The following is a 26,404-nucleotide window of genomic DNA, read 5'->3' on the forward strand; positions in this document are numbered from 1 at the left end:
TTTTCGGAATAGACCTTTCTCAAAACCTTAAATTTTAGAACTATTTTACTTGACAATAAATATTCGGTACTTTCTTCACCAAATCCGACACTGAATCCATGTTTTTTTGCTACTAAATCTGTATTTCATCATATTGCAATTTTGCACAACGAAACATCTGGGAAAAACTCGTGCACTCGATATTCAAAGAAAATTGTCATGTAGAAACCTAATCGGTGCATGTTGGTTGTATAAAACTAAGATTACATTTCAGTTGAATAAAACTGGGTTTTGAATTTTTTTTTCTTCAGGTTTTGATTATTTAAGACGAATTTCTATTTGATTTCAATTTCTTTTGTTTTAAATTTATCCGAGAAACCCTGTCAATCATTAATTACCCTCAAAACCATATCAAACATCTTCATCACATCTTTGGAAGTTGTCAAATCAATTAACCACCCAAATTGTTGCACACACAAAGTTCACTGTCCTTATAAGTCCGATTAAATAGTATTAATTTTTGATAATTTGCAATTTTCTTGGAACTCCTCTTAACCAAATATCCAAAAACGAACCTAATACCTCATTTATATAGAAACAACTGCAACTGGGCGGTCTATTTGAATGCATTTGTGGAGAAAATTTGCAGCCAATTGAAATTTTGACAATTTCTGAGAACCAATCCGAGCAGACCGATTGCTTTCAATCAATTAGTAGCAATTTAAAGAAAGCATCAACTTAACTGCATATCCCCACACACACAATCAATAATGGTGCGAAACAAAAATATGATCGATAACGGGCGGGCGGTATCGACGACAAAAGCGACGGATATTGGAAATGACAAAAATTGTTTTCTCTTTTATATTCCGCAGATTTCACACGAAGTTCTAGTGAATCGAAATTGATTTTTTGACCATCGTCGTCGTCAGTTGGGATTGGATTGACATACACATATAAGTGAAGTTATATTTAAAATTGGAAATTTTAACATACGAATTTATTGTGACATCGAAAAATAAAATAATAGTAAAAAAATAATAAAAAAAAATAAAGAAAAAACAACAAAACATGGTCACTATCCAGAGGATGTACGCGTCCATCTGGATTTGGCTTGTGAGTGTGATAATTTCGAGTGCAACATCAAATGTAGTTTCTGATTCGAATGGCCGATGTTCGGGCCGGAAATACACATCCATTTTGAATTCAATCGATGATGTTGAGGATTTGGAAATTGACGTCCCCGTCAATATTGCTTTTGACACCATGCAAAAAAAGAGGTGAGTAAAGAGGGTTATGTTTTTGTTTAACTAAATGGAATATCTTTTTACAGGTAGATAGGTTAGGTATGTTATGTTTATTTGTAGGTTTTATAGAAATGTAAAAAAACAAATCATACCTTCACGTATAGACAAATTGTAATCGATTTTTTAACAGGGCAAGGTTGATTTATTTTTGTCTTGTTTTTTTTTTTATTTGTTTAGAATTGAAAATTTGTTAATCTTTAATTATTAATAACTGCCAGCCTTGACAAAAATGCATATTTCGTTTTAGGTATCGATACCTATATAAAAAAAAATAAAAAAGGTGTAGATAATTTTTTTTATGTTCTTTTACTTTTTTTTATATATAAATTTGTTAATAAAATGGGACTTTTTAACATCGAATTTTTAGTTTTCTGGTCTTTGAGATTTAGTAACTTTGTATAAATAATATTTTAGTAACATAAGAAAGCCCAGTGCAAATAATTTTCAACAATTTCTATTTAGTTTATGTAATTCCTTTTTTTTATAACTTGTAGAAACAAAACTGTTTTTCCTTACCTTTAACCTTTACTTTAAATTTTTTTTAGAAAATACATTTTGAGGATAATATGATTAAAACAGTATTTCCTTGGATAATATTTATAATATTTTACAGGTTATTCTTCCTTTATTGGTTGCTGTTATGGTCTCTCTAACGTCCAACGTTACTTCCTAACACTAGTTGTCCATTTGTGAGGTTTACCGGATTGTCCTCAAACTGACGACAAGTAAATTGCCTTTTTGAGGGGGTATAGGCTTCCTCGGATCTTCACATTTAATATTAAAATATCAATGTTTGATTCCTATTAGAAAGGATTTTATTTTTCTACTAACATTATAAAATTATTATTAAATTTTCAATTATTTAGTGCAAGTATTTATTAAATTTTAATTAGGACATTATTTGCACGTTGTCCACGTACACTGTGGCGTATACGTGCTTTTTTTTTTTTTTTTTTTTTTTACCGAATATACAAGAGTAAGGGAGGAGACCATGACTGGCCGAATCGAACCCTTTCTGGCAAATTAAATTAGAATAATGGACAGCATATATTTTGCCAACAATAACAACGAATAAGATGTAACTTTTTTATGTTAATCTTATCACCAATTGCTAAAGAAAACATTTAGATGAACATCATCTCAAACTGAAGTTAACCAGAACAAAACCGGTCCAAGTAGGGGAAGGTGGCCTAAAATTAAAATGGCTCCCTAAGGAAAATATCGAAAAAAGTAACATTCAAATTTAAATGCTATACACTTCTCAAAGTTTAATCAGTTACTCTCACATTTTTTTGCTTTGGAAGTTAAAAAAAAATTGCAAAAAGTATTTAATTTTTTAATTTTCAAAATGTCTCCAAATTTCACTGATCAAATTTACCCCGGTTAAATGGCACACTGTCCAAAAATAAGTGATTTTAAAAGCAAAAAGGGGCAAAGTGGTGCTAGATCCCCCCAGATCTTTCTCCGAGTCTTTCAAAACCCTGTTCATGTTGGTTAGTCGTCTTCTTAGTGTAGTTTCGGGACTTCGAAAGTTTTGGATGCTTTTTTCCAGATTTTGGACGGAATCTAGGGCTTTTCTCAGTCCGGAACTGCCTCTCTGTAGATTGTTAATATTAAGCAGCAAGAAAATGTGAAAGTAAGTATAAAATGACATGCGAAAGTAAGTATGCCATTTTACCCGATTGCAAAGTAGGCCATTTCGACCGTTGTGGGTTTTTAAGTTATTTCAATAAATTAATAAGATATACTTCATACAAACATACATTAACTGCTTTCTCCAAAATACAATGTTTTTCATACAGTTTTTTTGTAAATAAATTTTCACAAAATTTTAACGAGTGTACCTACTTTTTGAGGTGTCAAATTTCAAATAATGGCTTGAAGTTGCTAAAATTTGTTATATGTCGGTTTTGACAGATAAACTAACTAATCGCATTCTTATAGACGGAGAGATGGTTGCAAGTTTTCGGACTGACTCGGGAAATGGAATTTTTTTTCATGAAATTGTTGGATAGGGGTGGGATAAGCAAATGCCAAATTGGCAGAAAGCAGACTGGATGGAATAAGCGTGTGTGGGGGCTCAAAATTGCATTTTTTTTTGGAAAAAAAACTTTCTCGGAAATGGGTGCAAAGTGGTGGAGGTGGTTGAAGAAGGTGTTAAAGTGACAATTCCAAAATGGCAGAAAGCTAAGTGGATGGAAAAGGGGTGGCAGAAGGGCGCAAAGTGGTAAATTTTTTTTTGAAATTTACTGACTCGGAAATGGCTGCCATTTTGCAAGTGTGTTCCTGATGGTATGTAGTTTCTAAATTCAAAATGGCAGAAAGCAGACTGGATGGGTTCTATTTTTTTTTCAATTTTTTACTTCGGAGAGTGCCAAAAAAAAACTTTTATTTTAAAAAAATATTTAAAAACAACGGCAACACCTTAAATCTTATATTATAACTTTTTTTAAAGCCAAAACCCTATTATATAATAATCTTTTTAAATAATGTTGTTTTTGTGAAAAGTTTTTGAAACAAAAATTTTTAAACTCAAAATTTTAACTTTTTTTTAATTTTTTTTTTTGTAACTTTATTTTTTTTTTAATTTTACACGATCAAGCTTTGCTTTTTGTATTTTTATTTAATTGTCTAGCTAATTCTCAATGAAGTGTTGAAAACGAGATGCTAAAATGTCGTATAGTTTTTAAAATAATTAATTTTTAAACTCAAAATTTTTAACTTTTTAAACATTTTTTTTCTCATTTTAATTTTATTTTTAAATTAAAGATACAGTGCGGTTCACATGGTTAGACGCACCAATTTTCGTTTACATAAATTTCATTTTTTTTTGTGTGTGTGCAAGAATAACCAAAAAAATTGTATTTATTAGAATGGTTTTTTAGTTCTTAACAGAAAAACAAAAAGAAATAGTGGGTGAGTGGAAGTTAACGGTACTTTTTAGTCCTTCTTGTCCTTGATGTAAGAAAAAGGGCTGCTTTTTCGGTTCACATGATTAGACGCACACCTTAAATTAGTTAGTTTGGCGAGATCTATTGCACTGATTTGATTAAATTTGGAAGATTAAACATCAAGAAGTTAATTTTTAGTGATTTTCATTCAAAATCTGTTAAAAAAATTTTTGAGCGCGAATGAATAAGGGATAAATGACGCGTTGGATTCCAAAGGTCTTTCCATTAGACCCATTGCCAAAAAAAATAGGATGAAGTGACTATTTTGAGAGAAATTATTTAAAAAACAGTGCCTCCTACGAAAAAAAAACTTCAAAGGAGGAACAATAGAAGCTTTAACACCCCAGGAAAAATTAAAATGTATGAAAAAAGCGTCGAAAACAGCTCTATCACCGAGCAAAATTAAAGAAAAAGCTAGGCTAACGGAAGGGTGCTTTTTTTGATATTAAGTCAAAATAGGATGAAAAAATAATATTTGAAATCAAATAAGTTACAGTGTATTTGTGACATAATAAGGTAAGAAATTTTTTTTTTTTTGAAAAAGATAAAAATAAAAACCAAAAACTCGGTTATTTGAATTTTTTACATAAATTTTGAGGTTATGTGAAAAAATGGTCGATATAAAAGTTATAGATCTTTTTGGCAAAGCTATCTGCAGTAGACATTTTAGCATCTGGTTTTCAGTAATTGATTTAAAATTGATTACAAAATTGATTTTAATTACCAAAAGCGATACTTGGTATCGTAAAATTAAAAATAAAATTAAAATAGAAAAAAAATTACAAAAAAAATAAAAAAAATTTGAATTAAAAAATTGATTATTTCAAAAACTTTACGACATTTTAGCATCTGCTTTTCAGTAATTGATTTAAAATTGATTACGAAATTGATTTTAATTACCAAAATCAGTGCTTGATATCTTTAATTTAAAAATAAAATTAAAATGAGAAAAAAAAATGTTTAAAAAGTTAAAAATTTTGAGTTTAAAAATTAATTATTTTAAAAACTATACGACATTTTAGCATCTCGTTTTCAACACTTCATTGAGAATTAGCTAGACAATTAAATAAAAATACAAAAAGCAAAGCTTGATCGTGTAAAATTAAAAAAAAAATAAAGTTACAAAAAAAAAAATTAAAAAAAGTTAAAATTTTGAGTTTAAAAATTTTTGTTTCAAAAACTTTTCACAAAAACAACATTATTTAAAAAGATTATTATATAATAGGGTTTTGGCTTTAAAAAAAGTTATAATATAAGATTTAAGGTGTTGCCGTTGTTTTTAAATATTTTTTTAAAATAAAAGTTTTTTTTGTCACTCTCCGAAGTAAAAAATTGAAAAAAAAATAGAACCCATCCAGTCTGCTTTCTGCCATTTTGAATTTAGAAATTACATACCATCAGAAACACACTTGCAAAATGGCAGCCATTTCCGAGTCAGTAAATTTCAAAAAAAAATTTACCACTTTGCGCCCTTCTGCCACCCCTTTTCCATCCACTTAGCTTTCTGCCATTTTGGAATTGTCACTTTAACACCTTCTTCAACCACCTCCACCACTTTGCACCCATTTCCGAGAAAGTTTTTTTTCCAAAAAAAAGTGCAAGTTTGAGCCCCCACCCACGCTTATTCCATCCAGTCTGCTTTCTGCCAATTTGGCATTTGCTTATCCCACCCCTATCCAACAATTTCATGAAAAAAAATTCCATTTCCCGAGTCAGTCCGAAAACTTGCAACCATCTCTTAGACTATTAAAACCTTCTAATTCTGTTCGATTCTACGATTTCTAGCAAGGGGGCCATTGTACCTAAATAAATATATTGTGGCACGACATGTACCCCTGAAAAAAAAACTTTTTGGTTTTTGGTGGTGGAGGCTCAGAATCGAACTCATGACATCTGGCGCACAATGGGCCCAAAGGACCATTTGCGTCTCAAAAATGGTTTTTATGAAATTTTAATTTTTGGTAATTTCTTTACGGAAATGAATCAAGGGAAAGTCAATCTATATGTTTTCATTAAAAATTGATTTTTAAAATGAGTTCCTCTATTACAAAATTGAATCTGAAGTCTCCACTTGAAAATACTTTGTTTGAGTAACAAAATAAACCAAATCTTCACTATACGTTTTCAAAACTATTTTTGAATCAATTATATAAGTGTTGTGTGTCGTTGGAAAACTTATTTTAACTGCTATTTATATTGCTGAAAATAAAAATTTTTAAAAATATATTTTTAATTAATATTATTTTTTTCACACAATAAGCTTTTATTTGCAGTTTTTTAATTTCGAATTGAGTTTTAAATGTTTCCGCTGTCTTCCGCTGTCTACTTTTTTTCACAAATTTGTTCTTTGGTTTATGTACTAAAAGATACAAAAAGAATTGGCTGCTTTTATCTGCTTTTCTTTGATAGAGAACGATATATCTGTCGAAAGACAGAGTACAAAAAAACGTATTTTGGTGCATCCTGACCTGTTTCAATACATATCTTGAGTTCTATTGATCGCACTGTCAAGATTGATGTCTTCAGGCCTTGGGGAAATGACAGAGCATCAGTCCTTATATTCAGAATGTGATTTTGTGTTATTTTAGCCTACTCACATTAATTGGAAAACTTGCGATATTTAACCTCTCGGAAACCATATAAAGCCGCGATTTAAAGCTGCCAGACTTTTGAATTCGTTATTAGAACGCATAAGGCTATAAAACTGCATTCTCACATCTTGGTTATACGCTATACCTCAACTCCCAAAATTTGCAATGGGTTCTTAGACTTAGTACATATATGCACCCGAAATTGAAGATATTTGTATTTTGAACAATTTAGTTATTGTACTATTAGAAAAAGTCTAAGGTAGCAGAAAAATGTTAGAATTTAATATTGTAATTGTTGAAAAAAATTTCAACTATGGAAAAAGTTTGATCGAGATTTTATTTACTGATTTTGATTTTACTCGAAGATTTTCAAAAGAGCCGTTTAAAGTATTTAATTAAGAAGGATTTTCGTGAAAATTGACAACCATTTTTTTTTTGTGATTTCTTTTTTTTTGCTCTTTTCTCAAAAGCGTAATTTTTCTACTATTTCACTTTGCCTTACAAACGAAATTTTATTTAAAATGAGTATAATCAATTCTTATAATTTTTCTTATAAATTTTCGTAACGTAACACAAACAAAGTACATTGAAAGTATTTTTTCTTTATTTTATACTCATACAATTAATTAAGTAATTTTAAGATACGAAGGGAAGGCCTTTATAAAATTAAGAAACCAGTTTTATCTTTTTTTGCAAAATTTGAGGAAATAATCTTTTAAGATACAAAAGTTACAGATTTTTGAGACGTTCTAGCTTAGTCAAAATCGTAGTTTTTTAGCTTTGAATAAACGTTTAATACTTAAATAAAAATATTAGCTAAAAAAACAGTGTGTCAAATAATAATTTATTAAACATTTCAGGTAATATATTCCTAATTTGAGTTAATTATTTTCAGACGCGAAGAAATGACAGATTTTTGGAACGCCATATTCGAGCCAAAATTGTACTTTTTGAACTTTGCCTAGCTTTTCAAAGCTCAAAAATAATTTGCATTTAAAAAAAGCTACGCTCAATGATTTCTGATACATTAAAGATTATATGTTCCAAATTTGGTTTAATTATTTCAGGAGACAAAAAAGTTACAGATATTTTTAAATACCCAAATCAAGCGAAAATCGTACTTTTTGAATTTTGACTAATTTTTAAAAGCTTAAAAATAATTTTAATTTAAAAAAAAAGTAAGTTGAATGATTTGTTATATATCAAAGGCATTATGTTCCAAATTTGAAGCAATTATCACAAAAGACAACAAAGTTACAGATTTTTGAGACTCCTAAGGCCATATGGGCCCACTGTGTGGCGCCATAGTCCATCTTGCCACGGAGCACTACCATTTTACCTTGGGGTGCCAGTTTAGTCCAATTTTCCCTACCTACTTGCCTGTAAGCTTATAATTTGTTTTAGATGCTATGTTGAAGGCGTAATTTAATTATATTCTTAGCACTTCTTTTTCATAAGCGGTTCCCATTTTAATTTTACTTTGAGAGTTATTTCGTGATATTTTAGTTCATTCCATGCAGATTCAAAAAATTGGAATGCTGTCTCAAAGAAAGGTTAATTCTTAATACAAATCCTTTTTTGACAAATGCTTGGTTTTTTAGAGCTTCCAACATTTTTAAAAACAAGCAACTTTTAACAGAGAAAATTTACCCCATTAATTTCTTCAATGGATGCGTACAAAAACTTTGATATGATTTTGCGAAGACCACTCCTCTTTTTACAAATAAATAGGAAAATGAAGGTATTAATCAATTTCATTGTCTCCCTAATGAAATACTCTTTGACGTCAACAATTTGAAGTCGAAGTAAGATCCCTCTTAAGTGGCTTCTTTATGACCATCCATCGACTTTAACTTGCTTTTTCTTTGTTCCCATCTAAAACGATGTATATCCTTTCAAATCCACCTTGCGGTTGTGACATGACTCAGAAATATATTACAAAACTTTTTTACACTGTTCTAGTTTGCAAACGGAAAAAAAAACACCACTAACCATTTTCTTTTCAGGGCACTTTCCTTGTGTTTCTCCAACATCCACGTCTGCGTTTATTTTCTCTTATTTTCTATTGTTCGACTTCCACAAATTGGATTCGTCACTTAGGCTTCTTTCATAACAAATTTGATGCCATCAATTTGGCCCGAAAACCAACCCCCCCTTTCAATTTTGACCAAGGCAAAAACGCAAGATGTAAACTTCCGAAAAGACCCACTACGACAACGAACACAAAAACAAAAAGGAAAAAAAGTACGAAAACGAAAAGTTTTCCAATTGGCCCTGCTCTGCCTGTCGACCAATTTGTCATTTCGACAACACAACTCGTGCCCGATACCAACTTTTCTGCCCAACTATATGCTAGCTGGCCAGACTATACCCACAATGTGTTCCGATCTTAATTCCACACGGACGAACGGACCGATGACGACGACCTGACCCACCGTCAAGGTACTGAGGAGGGTTAAAAACTAAAAGAAGACTCAATCGCAATACCTTTCAATAAATCCCACCAACACCCCAAAGTATTTACCCGAGGCGTCAGGATTTATAATGCCTGATGCCTTTGCGGCCTCTGATGTGAAAGTTCCGTCCGTAGTTTTTACCTTTTTTTTTATTTTTATTTTTTGGTTTGTATAATCTGACTCTCCTGCATTTTCTTCGTCATCTATTGTGTGGTTTTGTTTGTTGTTCGGTTTTGGCTCTTAATAAATTTTTGCAAATGACAGGCAAAGTTAAAAAAAAACCTACAAACATAGATAGATCTAAGACCTCTGTGGAAAGTTTAAACTTTTCCACCACTTCTACGCCATCGTTTTCGACAGGAAAAATAACCTTTGGGGAGTTGTGAAAAAAAATGAGAAGGATCAAGAAAATTGGAAAAAAGATACTTTTCTCATTATGAAAAATCTTGGCACGAAATTTTCCGGTATTTTCATCTCTTCAAGTATCCTGGACGTGTGCTATCGATGTACCGAATCCAGTTGAAGGATAACAATTTATAATGCCAGTGATGGGGTGGCAAAGTGTGGCAAATAAGATCGAACGAAAAAAATAGACTTACTGTACTTTGAGAATTTTCTTGCCGTTAATTTTACTTATGCGGACGGTGTCTTCACTTTTAAAGAGGTAATATGTCGTACTGAATTTATATAACAGGGGTGGATTAAGGATTTTAACTAGGATCCAATTTGTGTATTTAATGATAGTGTTTGATTAATAGGAAAGTAAGACTCACATTTTGGTTTGCAAAAATACGAAAGTCCAGTATAATAAATTTAAAATGCAACTGTAAATGTGCAGTTACAAAAATACCTTTTTTTCTTAAAACTTATTATACTTAAAACTAATAATCATTTTTAGCAAAAAAACAAAACCGACTTCAATGGATAAAAACTGGGTTTTTTGGTTTTTAAAATAGTTCCTATAGCTAATAGTGAACGAAATTGAAATGGGACCACACTGCAGCCAACAGCTTTCCAATACAAAAAGAATTATCAAAATTGGTTCACTCAGTCCAACGTTATGCGCTAACAAACATAAAAAAAAAAAAAAAAAAAATATACAGACGAATTGAATACCTCCTCCTTTTTGGAAGTCGGTAAATAAAATGGGGGAAACATGGTTATTCACTACCTCGTTACTTTGTTAATCAAAAAGCAAAAGACATTTATAGATCTGATTAAAAATTAATAAACTGGTTGTATATTAAAAGCAAAATAATACTTAATGTTAAATTTAGAAAAAAAAAATCAGTTTAAAAAAATTCATAAAGTTATTGTTTCGCAATTTTTCGAAAACTATTTACCAAAAGGACTTTATCTCGTTGAAGAAGCAATATTTTTTCTTGAAACTTGGTGGGTCTTAAGGTCTCATGATAAAGTTGAAGTTCTAGAAGTTTCAAAATAACTAAATTATAAACAGACAAAGACAGTACGCGCCTTCTCCGTTACTGCTTTATCTGTGAATTTTTTGACTACGTTTTAGTTTTTCGTGAAACTTCTAAAACATCAACTTTATCATGAACCCTTGACCCACCAAGTTTCAACAAAAAAAAAAAATTGCTTCTGCAACAAGATAAACTGTAAACAAGCCACAAGGTCAATATGTCTTTTCCGTTACTTTGAATGGCCGTTCTCCAAAATTCTGTATTTTAAAATTCTGTAAATATCTGTATATTTCTGAGCTTGAGCTTAAACTTACTTACTTACTTTAGCCATTTTCTCCAAACTTGGAAAATACCAATTTCTGGTGATTTCATAGGCGTGAATTTTTTTTGACCCAAAATGGAAAGTTCAATAGGTACTATAAATAAGATTAAATTTTTGTAATAAAAAATAATTTTTGGACCGTTATTTTTTATAGCGATTTTCTTCAAACTTTGTGTTAAAAATTTTGGCTGATTCCAGTGAAGAAATGTTTTTTTTTTTCGATCAAAACAACAGTACCTGTCACATAGCCTTTTTTTTTTTAATTTTTCGTTCAATTTCAATAAAAAAATTTATACAGAACCGATAAATTATGTATATTATTAAATTGGATATTTAAAAAATGTTTCAATTTTGTTCATATAATTGAATTAAATGAAAATAGAAGAGGTTTGTGCATAGATTTCATACTTGCAGGGCAGCTGCTTGTGTAATCAATTTATATCGAAGGTTTTGAATGAACTTCCTTTAAAATGGCATACCTACCAACTTTTTTTTTAATATTTTAGATTTAGAAAATTTTCATAAACCTTCGATTTTCATTTTTTTTTTATTAAGGTCAGAATCATTTATAACGGTTTTTTTTGTATTTATTTTAAACAGATTTAATTAAAAAAAAAAATAGCATTGAAATTTCTTGAAAATATTAAACTATAATTTTTCCTTAATTTTGTTCATGAAAATCTTCCTTATAGTCTAAGAGCCCAGAGCAGATTTTGGGAGTTTTTGGATAACCGAAAATGGGTCATATGTATGTGTAGGTAATAGCGTCCTGATGAAGAATTCGAAAGTCTGGCAGGTTTATTTCACGGCATTCTATGGTTTATGGGGAGTTGAAAAATGCATTTTTTCCGATTTTTGTGTCGAGTATATAACCACTTTAATTCATATAGAGCCGATAGAGGGCGATACCTTGATTGCAAAAAATTCGGTCCCAGACGTTTTATTCGCGGCATTACCCTTGCCAGACGTTCTTGAAGATTCGCGAAATGGCGATTTTCTAACAAAAGTCAGAATATTATTTTTTGCAAGATATATAACCGTCTGGTGGTACCTTTTAAAAAATCACCACTACCCCCTGATAGAAAATAAATTAGTGCCAGACGTTTTAACCACGGCATTACCCCCGCCAGACGTTCTTGAAGATTCGCGAAATGGCGATTTTCTAACAAAAGTCAGAATATTATTTTTTGCAAGATATATAACCGTCTGGTGGTACCTTTTAAAAAATCACCACTACCCCCTGATAGAAAATAAATTAGTGCCAGACGTTTTAACCACGGCATTACCCCCGCCAGACGTTCTTGAAGATTCGCGAAATGGCGATTTTCTACACCGAAAAAAAAAACCAATATCAATTTAACATTTTTTAAATATCAAATTAACATTTTTTAAATATCAGCCAAAAATGCTCTATAAAATGTGTTTTATGATATTTAAAATGTCAAAACAACATTTTTACTATCAGGATGATATTTAAATGTCACATTTTGGTAATTTTTTTTGATATTTTATTATCATTTTTTCATATCAATTTCTCATTCCAAATTATTGAAAAATATTAAATAAAAAATTCTAAATGTGTACTAATTTAAAGGCGCTTTGTGTTTTTTCGAAGTAAAATGTATGATTTGCTGAGAAAATTTAATCGGCAAAAGGATTTTACTTCACACAGTTTGGGAGAAAATAACCAAACAATTATATCACCTGTAATAGAAAAAATAATATCACTTTTCATACAAAAGTCGCTATTTCGGAACTCTTTAAGTACGTCTGGCGGGGTAATGCCGTGTTTAAAACGTCTGGCACTAATTTATTTTCTATCAAGGGGTAGTGGTGATTTTTTAAGAGGTACCACCAGACGGTTATATATCTTGCAAAAAATAATATTCTGACTTTTGTTAGAAAATCGCCATTTCGCGAATCTTCAAGAACGTCTGGCAAGGGTAATGCCGCGAATAAAACGTCTGGGACCGAACTTTTTGCAATCAAGGTATCGCCCTCTATCGGCTCTATATGAATTAAAGTGGTTATAAACTCGACACAAAAATCGGAAAAAATGCATTTTTCAACTCCCCATAAACCATAGAATGCCGTGAAATAAACCTGCCAGACTTTCGAATTCTTCATCAGGACGCTATTACCTACACATACATATGACCCATTTTCGGTTATCCAAAAACTCCCAAAATCTGCTCTGGGCTCTCGGTCTATTATCCAAATGAAAAAAAGGTACCGAAAATAGTTTTGAATTAAAATAAAAAATAAATTTAAGACTTTTTTCTTTCTGAAAATTGTCGGGTATCATCATTATAAAAGGTAATATTTTGTGTCGATACTAATTATAAAATTTCTGAATATATATTTTATGGGCTAAAAGTCTCTTTAAAAGAGTGTTTTATTTGGGAATAGTGCCGCTGCTGGTTGAACGTAAATAATATATAAGGGCGGTCGTTATTAAGGGGTTTTCTAGAATCAAGTTCCTAATTGGAAAAACTATTTCAAAATAATGAAAGCAGAATTCTCTAATTTTTCAGATTTTTATTTTGACCGTAGTTGCTATGTTCGTCGTTATTAGTCTCTTATGAAGCAAACAACTTTTTAGAAAAGTAAAAAGGAATAAACAAAGGATTTGGAGACAGCGTGAAAAGTGATAACTGAATCCAGTTATAATCGGTTCTATTAAAAACACGACTATGAATTTGGCCCAATGTCCTAAGCTTTTGATCAGTTCCTGCGCCCTACAAGTACATAGCAATTTACAAATCTAGAATCCTTGCACAATTCCATCCCTTTTCAATTGGATGTATTCTATTTCAATCCTTACCATCTATTCACAGAGACCACATTTGTCGACGTATGGCTTTTATGATCTGGTGATTTTCTTCGTTTTTCTGGATTTGTTCGGTGATTTTGAAAGATGGTATACGTTTCCAACATTCATACGAGCAAAACACCTTATCTCTATCTCTACATCATGTTTCTGGAAAGATGACCCTGTTTTCTCCTTCCCAAATATATCTATAGTTTTGTTGTTGGTGCTTTTCTTAAATGGGTTTTGTCTTGATTGTGGTGTTTCGAGTCCAATATGTTCAAACTACACGTCCACACTGGCACACACATGAGACATGACCTCAATGAAAGATTCGATTTGTTTAGTTCTTCAGAGTATTCTCCCAATATGTGAGCTATTATTGTTGTTGTTGTTATTTGTTGTAGTTTCTGTTGGACAAAGAATGATGGCAAAAAAAAGGGGGATGCTTGATGGGACTAATGGTCATGTACTGATGTACTCATCCCTCATGCCCCAATCATTTTCAACAAAATTGGAATTGTTTTTCTCTTTTCTATCCGCTTTGGTCTTCTTTCGTTTTATTTTTTATCTCTTGATTTGTACTGATTTTTTTTTTATCTTTCGATTTTATTTTATTATTATTATTTTTTTTTCTTTTTTGCATTTGGTCTGAAATTGCAAATTGGTTTTCGGAAATTGCTGTCGAAAATGTTGGGCAAAATTTTTTTTTTTAGCTGGCACACGTGATTTAGTGATTTAATGTGCGAGGATAGGTACATGGTGATGCCCGTTGCCGGCATATTCATTTTGCGCGTTTATGGCGCTGTAATACCAGAAGCATCATCAGCGCCACTGTGTGGCAAGGGGCATGGCGGCATCACGCATTCAAAAGAAGAGAGAACATTTATTCTACAGAGATTTGTATAATGTACACTGTACTGTATACAAACATACAAGCATCTATACTTATATACAAAATAAAAAGGTCCAAAAACATGGATGGGATTTATGATTATTTTGGGAAATTGGGTCATTATGTGTGCTGTGTGTGGCTACGAATGGTGTGCCATACGCGCGAATGAACGAGAGTTTTACTTTAGAGCACTGGGTGGGCATGGGCATGGCATGGGTATCCTCATCATCATCATCATCATCAGCAGGAATCAGAAGCACGAGGAGGACAAAACAACAGCAGCATCACCATTCACCATCTGCATCACGGAATGGCAATCAAACTGCTAAGTACCCCGACTGATTCACAAGGAGCGGCAGCGGGGCAGAAAAAAAAAATAAAAATATCCTAAGTTGTGTAACAGAGCATCCAGAGGATGCGAATGCGAATTCGTATTCGAATTCGATGCCTTACCCCCTAGCTTGTGCCTGTCTTCCCTGGTGGTGTCGTGGGTGATATGGCGGAACATGCACAATGTCAGTGTGTCATTTACCTGTGATCTCTTGGGGGTAATGGGGGGCGACACGTGTGATTTTGACATTTGTTGCCCGATGTTATTTTGCAGGCGTTTTATTTTTTTTATTGTTAACTTTGTGTCGTCGCCGACATCGTCGTCGTTGTGTCAGTAGCTATATGGTGTTTCAGGGAATCATTTTCAGGGTTAAAGTGAAAGTGATGTGCTTGCTGGAATTGGAGTGAAGGTGTCTGACGGTGGAAAAGGAATAAAAATAAAAGATGTACCTTCACGCATACAAAATTCATGGAAAATGAATAAAATACAATTTTGCTTTTTGCTTTTTTTTTTTTTTTGTTATTTTCGATGTTCAAGGGTGCACCATGATGTGACGAGAAGGGTAAAGTTTGTTTACGATGATGATGATGATGGGTGACACAAAGCAAGGAAGAAGACACATTTTATATAGGTAGGTAGAATATGTACATATTTATGATATTGGGAAGGACTTTGTTTTTAAGCAGTATCTTGGGAGTCTTGTCACGTACTTTGAAGGAGTTTTGTCAGGCATTCGATATCCAGTTTTGAATAAGCGTTCGTTGGGGGAAAAATTAGATATTGGATGTGTACCTATTTGGCATGACCTTTCTCTGGAGGTATATATATATAATGTATATACCCATTCAAAGGAGTTGAATCGATTATTTATAAATTATGTGGACAGATAATATACCTATGAACCTACCTCTATCTATCTGTTTAGTTGTCTATGGTGGCAATAGAAATATTGGTTAAGAAAAGTGAACAATAGATGATTGGGGATTAAATTTTGTGGGCGTTATTATGGGTCAAAACTTTAGTTGGTTTTCAGTTACGTCGTGTTTAAATTTGGGTAGTTATTAAATTTCATTAATTTACTATAAAATAGAACAAGTTTAGAAAAAAAGGTTACACATACACCACAGTGACCCCTAAGTAAAACAGCAAAAAATAATAAGAAAAAAAAAAAAACAAATTTCTTGAAACAAATTGATTTCTGTTTAACATTTCTTAATATTCGTCAAAATTATGTTTTTCAGTCTAATTTTTACATGTGATGATCTTAGAACAAAAAAATCCTTCCAATTTAGGTAATTTTATTGGAAAGTTTTATTAAAGTAAAATTAAATTTGGTGTCTGTCCTATGCAATCTGTGAAATGCTCAAGTAAATTTAAAAATTTTACACTAATGATATATCCAAATCCATGATCCTTCCACGTAAAAACAAAAAAATAAAGAAATTTCTTAGACAAAAATAGTTTTGGTTTTTTGTTAATTTCTCGAAAATGACAAGATGTTTTTAGATGCTGTTTTCTGTTTTTGTTCAAAAACAACATCGAATTTTAAAAACTTAAGTAGTACCTACTTAATTACATAAAATTTTGAAAAAAATTAGTTTGACATTTTTTTTTTTTTCAAAATTTTGGTTTTAAAAATTAATTTTACAAAAACTGTGCCAGAAAATGGACATATTAAAAATTTGTGTTTTTGGCTTTACAAAAAGCTATAGTACGTTATTGTAAGTGTAACCGTTGATTTTTAACATAGTTTTTTTTTCAAATTAAGTAAAATTTTTTTAAACTGCCCCTCCCCGCTAAACGAAGGGGAATAGACTCCCCTCCCATACGATTTTTTTCTTGTCTCGACCGAACCTACACCCTCTAAATTTTCAAGGGCGTTGTGAACCCTCAAGATATTGTTTGATCGGGCTGAGATTTGTTATGCTCTTTTTTGATGACTAATGGCACCCGTCCCTGGTATGTACAAGAAGAAATAAATTGCACGACTGGGGTCGCACGTACTTGCTCTTATGGTAAAAGTTTCTCTAATTTTAAAGATTTTCATTGGGCAAAATAAGGGAAAATTTAAAACTTGATATTTTTACGGAATTTCATAAGTGGTGCAAAAAAAAAAATAATATCAGTTTTTATAAATAATTAAATACCGTTTTAAATGAACTTTTACAAAAAACTAAGTATGCCATTTTATTTCTTGTATAAAAAGGAATTTTTAGAAAAAAATTTTCGAAAATCGTTAGAGCCGTTTTTTTTTTTAAATAATTTTTTATATATAAAAATTTTCTAACATTTTTCAAAAAAAATGTTGGTATGCCATTTTGAAGAAGAAATTAATTTACACACAAAAACGGAATTTCAAAATTTTTCACCAACCCGTTTTCAAAAAATTGATTTTTCAAAAAAAAATTTTGAAATATTTTTTAAAAATCCAAAAACGTGGTTTTTGAAAATTTCTAAATTTTTTCAAATATTGATTATTAAAACGTTTCTGTATAAAAATTTTGGTCGAAATCTGTTATGTCGTTTACTAGGAATTCGTAAATCAAAAAAACCGTTCTATGGCAGGTACCGTTAATAACTGTACAAAAAATATTTTTTTTTTTTTTAAAGAAAGCTTTTATGTGTTACACTACACACAAAAATTTTAATCAAAATCGTTAGAGCCGTTTTTGAAAAAAATTAACTTTTCTATTTCCGTTATATGACAGGTACCGTTAGTTTTGGTCCTAAAAAAAAAATTTCAATTTGTCCTCTAGGGAATCACCCAAAACTGTTAACTACCAAGTTTGAAGAAAATCGCCCTATTAGTTTAGGCGGTAGCTCGAGGTACACACAGACAGACAGACAGACAGACGGACAGACAGACAGACAGAATTGACGGACCCACTTTTTTGGCATTCTCCACCATCGTAATGTCTGGTAAAATTGTTATCTCGAGTTCGATTTTTTTTACGAATCCTAAACTTGCCCTATAGTACCTATATCGCAAGTAAAAAAAGTGCAGTTTCACTCCACCCTAATATATTATCTAGTCCCTAATATTTCCATTATTTTATGTTGGAAATTATTTTTTTTTGCTTGATTTAAATTAAAAAAAAACTATTCGTTCATTAGTGTTATTCTTGAAAAAAATGGAAGATCAGATTATGAGCCCAGCGGTTCTTGAGTTATGAATAAATTTTTCTAAAAAAATAATTTTTTGTGATTTTGTTTTTTTTTTTTTAATAAACTTTTCGATAACGAGGCATTGAATTTTATTGAAATTAAGATTTAAGATATAAGTTCATAAGTACCTACTTTGAAAATCATTTAGTGTTTTAAATGTCCTTATAATAAAAACATTAAAAAGCGTATCTAACGATTGTTTTTTGTTTCAAAATTGCTTCTGGCTACTTTTTTTGAGTACAAATTCATTTTATAATTTTAAGTTATTTTCAAAGGATTTTAATAAAACAATAGACGATTTATTTTATCGTCAACTTCAGGTGATGAGGACCTTATTTTTAAAAGCTATGATTTATTTTCTGCTTTTATGCACGACATTTTTGTTTGGAATTATCTAGGCAAGCATTGCTGGAAGTCAAGTGTCAATTTTGAAATGTTAGATATGATTAAAAATGTCACATTGCACTAAACTACGAATAACTTATTAGTAGATTCGCGTATGTATTGAAAATAAGTGCATTGGAAGTTTTTTATTGTTTAAGAATATTTGTGAGAAACTATTTTTAATTTGTAACACCCATACATGGCTACTGAAACTGAAAGAATCCTGAAACGTACAAAATTTCATCGTTATAATTCTTAACATTTATTGCAAAATTTCATACATATCCAAACTATAAATCGGTACGTTTTCAAAACTGATTGATTAATAACAAAGTAGTTTTTACTTTTGAATTGTTTGTTTTTTTTGTTTTTTTTTTCTACTGAATGAATCTTAATGTACCTACGTATTAAAAAAAATTGAAAGATAAATAAAATAAATGACTCTATTTTGGCAGATGTTATTTATCGCATCAACAAAAATCTTATTTATGAACAGGGCACTTATAATGTTTTCAGATTATTTTGCTTTTGTTTATTTAATCTGATACTCATTTTCTCTTACTTATATTATATCATAACAACTGATGAGTAATTATTGGTGTCCAGATGATAGTTTTTAGTTTGACCTATAGATCCGTAGGGCATAAAATTGTTTTGTAAAATATGCCTTTGAGTCATTCATCTCAAATTTAATTATTAAAACCACCACTCATTAAATAAATTAAAAAAAAAAACAAAGTAATTTAAAGATTGTATAAGGATTGATAGATTAAGCTAACCCAATAAACAACTGATTGCTTCCAATAATGCTTAACCAATTTCTTAGAATTTTTTTTTTCATTTTAATTTACTCATCAATACTATGGCAATTTGAATCAAATCTCTTCCCCATCACAACAAATTCATATTATATTCAATTCATATATAAGATTATATGTTTGTGTTTGATGGTCCATATTTTTTACTAGTATAGAAAGAATTTTAACTCAAAATCAAAAGCTTTTCTGAATTTTGAAATTCAACCGGTTGATAAATTTGTTAGCATTTTTGCTTTTTTTAATGAATTTTTTTTTGTTCAGAATTGATTCAGAGCTCAAAACAATACCTGGTGAAAGATGCAGCTAAGTTCGTGATGAACGGTGTATATTGGTACTGAGCGTTGCCTTTGCAGAAATTCGATAGTCTGAAAGCCATCTTTTTAAATAAGTATTCTTCAACAGCCGGTAGAGAAAGTTTCAAATGTCTTGAGAATATGGTATATCTTTAAGCTGGAACCGAACAAATCATCGATAGCCATTAAGAAAAAAATCAAGGGGCCCGGTAGTGCCCAGCCGAGTTCTCTAGAAACTTTGGCACTACATCGCAAAAACCGTAACTGACTCACTTATTCACTGACTCTCTGACAGATCATCCAAATTATATAGAACTCCCCGCTATCGTAGAAAGTAGAAATTTGGCACGTTGATGGGTCTTGTGGTGTATACAAAGTAAAAATGCAAAAATATAAGATTTTCAATTCAGGGGGCGTGGTAACCGCCCATTTTCACTGAATTTTCATCAAATATTTTAGAGCACTTCTGATTATCGTAGAATCTTGAAACTTGGTAAGATGGTAGAACTTGTAGGTAAAACCAAAAAAAAAAAAAAAGAAAAAATTGAGAATTTTAGATAGGGGGCGTGGCAACCGCAAATTTCTGCTGAATTTTCATCAAATATTATAGAGCACTCCTAACTATCGTAGAATCTTGAAATTTGGTAGAATGGTTCACCTGGTAGTTTATACAAAAGAAAAAATTTTAGGATGGTAGAACTTGTAGGTTATACCAAGAAAAAAAAAAAAAAAAAAAAAATTTGAGAATTTTAGATAGGGGGCGTGGCAACTGCAAATTTCTGCTGAATTTTCATCAAATATTATAGAGCACTCCTAACTATCGTAGAATCTTGAAATTTGGTAGAATGGTACACCTGGTAGTTTATACAAAAGAAAAAATTTTAAATTTGAGAATTTTAGACAAGGGGCGTGGTATTCGCCCATTTTCTCTGAACTTTCATCAATTATTGAGATTTTAAGTTCTACACCAATAGCTTGCAAAAAGTGGTGAAATCACAACAAAAACATTACTGTTAAAAAAGAGCCAAGTTCTCCTATGTTGAAATTATGCTGGCACAAAAAGTACTGGAATGTAAAAGTGTACCAAGTTTTGAGGATTGGTTTTAAATTTGTAAAAATTGTCAAGAGAACAATCAAAATTTTATTGATACAAATTTAAAGCCAGTCCTTAGAACTCGATACACTTTTACATTTCAGTACTTTTTGTGATAGCATAATTCCAACATAGGAGAACTTGGAGCTTTTTTTGTAACAGTAATGTTTTTGTTGTGATAAGACTTCCGTAATAATTAGTATCTATATTTTTAGAAAAACAAAAAAAAAATGTACAATATTTGGTTGGATATAAAAAAAAAACCGTTGAGACATAGGTTGTCTATCGAATATCTAACCAATCAAAATTATATGATGAAACTTAAAGGTGAACAAAAATACAATTTTAGGAAAAAATTTTATGAAAAACTATACAATTCAGACCCCAGACTAAATCGGTGGTCTCTAAACATTAATTTATTTTATAAAAATATTGATTTATGTTCTTTAGTACATATCAATATGTTCATCAAAGATAAAAAATCAGTTGATGATGTCTCTGGAATTAGTTAGGGTAAGTTGGGGTTATACCACTACGCCCCTTTAGTGTTTGACTGTCCTTAAAACCAATAAAAACATCTTTTAAATAAATTAAAGTTTTCAATTCATTGTTTTTAATAGAAACTGTTATTGATTTTTCTATGTCGCATTCAGATCTTACCTGATGTTCTGAAATTTTTTAAAAATAGTTTCTTTACGATTCCTTCGTTCGCAAAAAAATACTTTTGAAGGTCAGCCTTTTATTATGAAAAAAAAGGAAAAATTAAAAATTTTAATTATTTATTATTTCACTGTTTAAAAGTAAACTCACTTTTCACATGAACGATAACGATATGATAAAAAATCACAAAATTTGTGGTAACTTTTCAGCTTTTCAACCGAACTTTCTCATATGTATACTTACAGACATGATCGATCATACCAAAAGCCACTAATTTTATATTGCAAGCCAATTTGCCAATTTTATTTTTTTTTATACAGCATAGTACAAAAATGATCTTTCCCGTTCAATAAACATTAGGGTCTCGATATTTAGTTAACGTCATTTTCTGAACGGAAATTTATGTAGACAAGTACCTAAATGAAGTCAGGCAGATTTTTCTTGCCTAACTTTCAAGTCAGCTTTCCAATCAAATTGCCTAAATTGGAAGAATTTTTTTTGATTCTATTTTGAAGATCTATTAAATTTTTTACCCGATTTTTTTGAAAGTTCCGGGTTGTTACTGAACTTTTTCTAGGGAATCTGTCAATTTTAAATTTAAAATCACGCTAGCATACTCATCTCCTCACATAAATCAATTAATCTGTACCTATATAATCAGCAATTATTTAATACAAGTTGATATGACCACCCGATGGTTAAACGTTACATATTCCTATAATGATATGATGTAAATAATAAAGGTCTTACAGACTTCTCTTAATGGTGACTTCAATATGCTAAAACAGCTATATATCTACTTCTTTATCATCATATCGTGTCGTCGTCGGCAGTTTAAAGGATTTAACACAACGAGTTGGCCTTACTCCATAATCACGTAAGTATTGCTTGCTTGCTTCATATTAAAAAAAAATTATCTCCTTTTGCCACTAAAAAAGCCACATATGCATGTGCTGGCACCTAAAACCCGTTGAAACTTTTGTCCTGAATGCTAGAATACAAAACAAAAAAAAAATATTCAGAACACAAATTTCCATAAATATTGTATCTCTAGATGCCATTGTCAGATGTGACACTTTTTACCCAGGGAGACAATATACCTCGAGTCGAGTCACATATTGCTGATGGTATTGGTGCAGTAATCCGAGTCTGATACATGAGTGCAGAGCCGACCCGACAGTCTGCTTCAGGTCCAGCATCCAGCTCCTGCTCAGCTCTGCTCCTCTGCATATGCAGCGAGTATGTTATTTGCCAATGAAACCGATAAACATCATGCTGCCACAATATCAGAACTAAAACACAGATACACCACTCACTACTCTTCTAAAGCAACAGCAAAACCAAAAGCCATTCATAGATACTTTTCGATTCATTCATATGGTGTTTTGTTTTTGTTTTGTTTTTTGTATTTTTGTGTTTTGGGGTTTTTTTAGATTTTTTTTTTTTTTTAATTCTCAGTGCGATCTTAATTGGACTGGTTGGTAGCATCATCGCCACAAGGCGACCATATGGAGGGACGAAGTTTAAGCTATCTCATAAGCAAACGGGAGGAATCGCGCCTGCCGCAACAAAAAGGGCGAACGACAAAAAATGTATATTTTTAGCGCATAAAAGCATGTTTGTATCTTTTTTTTTGTGTCTTTGTTGTGATTTGGGATGACACACAGCCAATTTCCTTGCCAATTACTCATACCAGCAAGCAAGAGCGCCCATTAGTCTACAACAACTCAGAAATAGTGGAAATGTTTCTAAATTTTTCACATCTCCATTCCCAAGAAAAGATGCGGTAGCACGGAAAACAGCACTGACCTTCGGTAGTGGTATTTTTGTTATTAATCTCGTTTGTTGTTTGAGTTGAAAACAAAAATCAAATTCAATCGTAAAAATGTTATGCTTGGTGACTGAGTGCCTCCTCCAAATGGATAACTCAAAAGCATAAGTCATAACTAGCATAATGAAAGGTGTAATAAAGTTGTTTACATTTGTTAACGAGCTCTTCCTCGTATTTGTTTTTTTTTCTGCGAATTGACCCTCGATATTAGATTCATGTATAAGAAGCACCTGAAGAGTTAGTTACGACTCATGTTTGTGGCTCATAAAATTTTTATTTATTTTTCGAGTGAGAACCAAATGTTATAATTTTTTTTTCAAAATTGGTTTGGGGCACGAGTGGCATTGAATTGTGAGACTGTTTTTGATTTTATGGGTTGCAATTATATTTGTTTTCGTATGTGTTTACACTATTAATATCAAACAGATTTAAGTTAGGTGATAGTTTTTTTTTGCCACAAAGACGGATTATCGATATCATTGAAGATGTTCATTTAATTTTACAAGCCCTTAATCTGAAATTACGTATTAGTGGGTAAAATACAGCCTTCATTGATTAAAGTCGAAATTCGTCAAGCAGCATAAATAGCAATCTCAGCTCGAACGCTGATCATATTAAATTGACACAAGTTGCACAGAATTACTTAAAGAAGTAGCTTACGTACGGCCACGTGAGTGACTGAGCGTCATATTGTTAATATAGATAAAACCAAAATTTCAGAAAAATGCAATGTATTTTTCGAAAATCTAATTTTGCAAAAATTTTCAAATTTGTTTCAAAAATCTAAACTCAGCACAAAAATAAACGGTTCTATGACAGGTACCGTTTAAAATTACGTAAAAATTTTTTTTTTGTAAATGATAGGTAACCCTTGTCCAAAAACTCACTCGATTTAATTTTTAAGAAATCGTAAAAGAAGTTTTTGAGAAAATTGTACTTTATATAATATTATGAATATAAAAATTAGGGAAAATTGGAATTTGATTTTTGTAATCTGTTTTTATAAATTACTAGCTAACCCCCACCCGCTTCGCTGAGTGTACTTTTTAAAAAAATAGAACCTGTTTGAAAATACATTTAAACCGAAAAAAATGGTTTATTGTAATGAACATTAACCAATTTATTGTAATTTATGCAGTTATTGGACATTGTTAATGGAATAGCGGCACTTGATTCGGATGGCCGAATTACACTTCAAAACAATTTTTTCAATGTAAATTCAAAAAATGAATTGATTCAAAGTGTTTTTCCAAGTATAAAGACAAATTACAAAAATCATACTTGGCTGAGTGAACGTGCAATAATGGCTGTTACAAATAAAAATGTTTCTGAAATCAATGCAACAATTTTAAACTATATAAATGCACAATGTTTTGCCTACAAATCGGTTGACCCTATCACAAATGAAAGCAATGTATCAAATTACCAAACGGAGTTTTTGAATTCATTGGATATACCAGGACTATAATGTATCAAAAAGCCTTGCCATATTATTAGGTCCAATCGCAAAAATACAATTTTTTGGTTCATGCTGCTGAATTTTTAAAGTTTTTGTCGAAATGTCTTTAATTTTTTTTATCCCATTTACCTGCGCTTATCATGTAGATACGGATTGCCTCAAAAAAAGTCAAAGAATTCATACTTTTTGATACAAAATAACGTACATAGGGGGATAAGCTCCAAAAGAAGTTTCCTATGGAATTCATGGCGGGAGAATTATCAGACCGTTCCAATACTTGAATTTGTATATCGAGGAATAACGTGACATTCTTAACTTTATGGCAAAAACCCAGTCTCGCATAGATAAAGATGCTTCGAGTCTCCAGCCTATTCTGAAATCGTAAAATCAAAACGTTCCCAAGCTCCTTTTGTTTTGGTCTGGAGCTATGGCGTTTTCCTTTCCCTGAAATAGCAGCACAGCCAATAATGATCAGAGGATGTTTTTTTTATTTGATTAACGTACTTGCCTGGTCTTATACGAAAAAACTACTCCAAATCTAAGAAAATTACGTACTATCCAGACGATCAGAGCTTCTATGTTTATGCGAAATGCGATCCTTGCCATTAAAGTTAAGCATGTCACGTTATTCCTCGGTACAAAAAAATTAAGTATTGGACCGGTCTGGTAATTATCCGGGCGTGAATTCCATAGGAAACGTCTTTTAGAGCTTATCTCCTATTGTACGTTATTTTGTATCAAAAAGTATGAATTCTTTGACTTTTTTTAAGTCAATCCGTATCTAAATGATAAGTTCAAGTAAATGGGACAAATAAAATTCAAGATATTTCGACAAAAACTTTGAAAATTCAGCAACATGAACCAAAAAATTGTATTTTTTCGCTTGGCCCTAATAATATGGCAAGGTACTGTAGGTGTTTCATTAACCTGCATATTCAAAGGCAATTTAAGAACCGAGTGTGCTGTACGGCCACCATCTAATAACATGGCTGCAATTTCCAGAGCCAATGCTATTTTATTTTCAGATCGTATTTTTGCTAAAAGTAATGATATCAAAAATGTTTTTCCCGTACCATCGGGTGCATCTAAGAAACTGATTGATGACACCTTGCATAGTAGTGTCATACTTCGGGAATTGGTTTGCACAAATATTCTTAATTCAACGCAATTGTATTGCCTTCCGCGTAGTATTTCTTGATCAAGAACATCTTGCTCTTCACGATTTGGAGCAACCAATCCTAATTGTGCTAGTGCTTTATTCGCAATCATCAAACAAAACACGTGTCCTAAATAAAGATCACAACTTGATTATACATTTTTTCATTTGTGTAATCCAAATGTGGATTTAATGTCACACGGCGCATTCGGTGTATCTAATCCTAATCACATCTAATACTAATCTAAAGTTCGAGTGGATTTGAAGGATAAGATGTGATTATATTTACTGAGAACAATATGATGTGGCGAAGACAAAACAGATGCACCAGGAAGCGTTGAGTCCCAATGAGTGTCTGCTTCAAGCAAATTCAAACGTTGACAGGCATCACAGACTATAAACAATAATTATTATTTTGAAAGCCTGTCTTAATATATTTTTTTACAAATAAAGCTTAGTTAAACTTTTTAAAAAGCAAGA

At 31.3% G+C, this 26,404-nt stretch overlaps 1 protein-coding gene across 1 annotated transcript in view; it reads left to right on the forward strand.

Moving 5' to 3' along the window:
• Window positions 1-1,050: 1,050 nt before the first annotated feature.
• Window positions 1,051-26,404, forward strand: part of LOC129920121 (protein NDNF) — a 72,965-nt gene continuing 47,611 nt past the window's right edge. Inside the window, exon 1 of the mRNA XM_056001333.1 lies at window positions 1,051-1,259. Within this exon, the coding sequence (XP_055857308.1) occupies window positions 1,051-1,259 (209 nt within the window). The remainder of the gene's footprint in view (window positions 1,260-26,404) is intronic.

Source organism: Episyrphus balteatus, chromosome 4 (genome assembly GCF_945859705.1).
Source record: "Episyrphus balteatus chromosome 4, idEpiBalt1.1, whole genome shotgun sequence".
NCBI lineage: Eukaryota > Metazoa > Arthropoda > Insecta > Diptera > Syrphidae > Episyrphus > Episyrphus balteatus.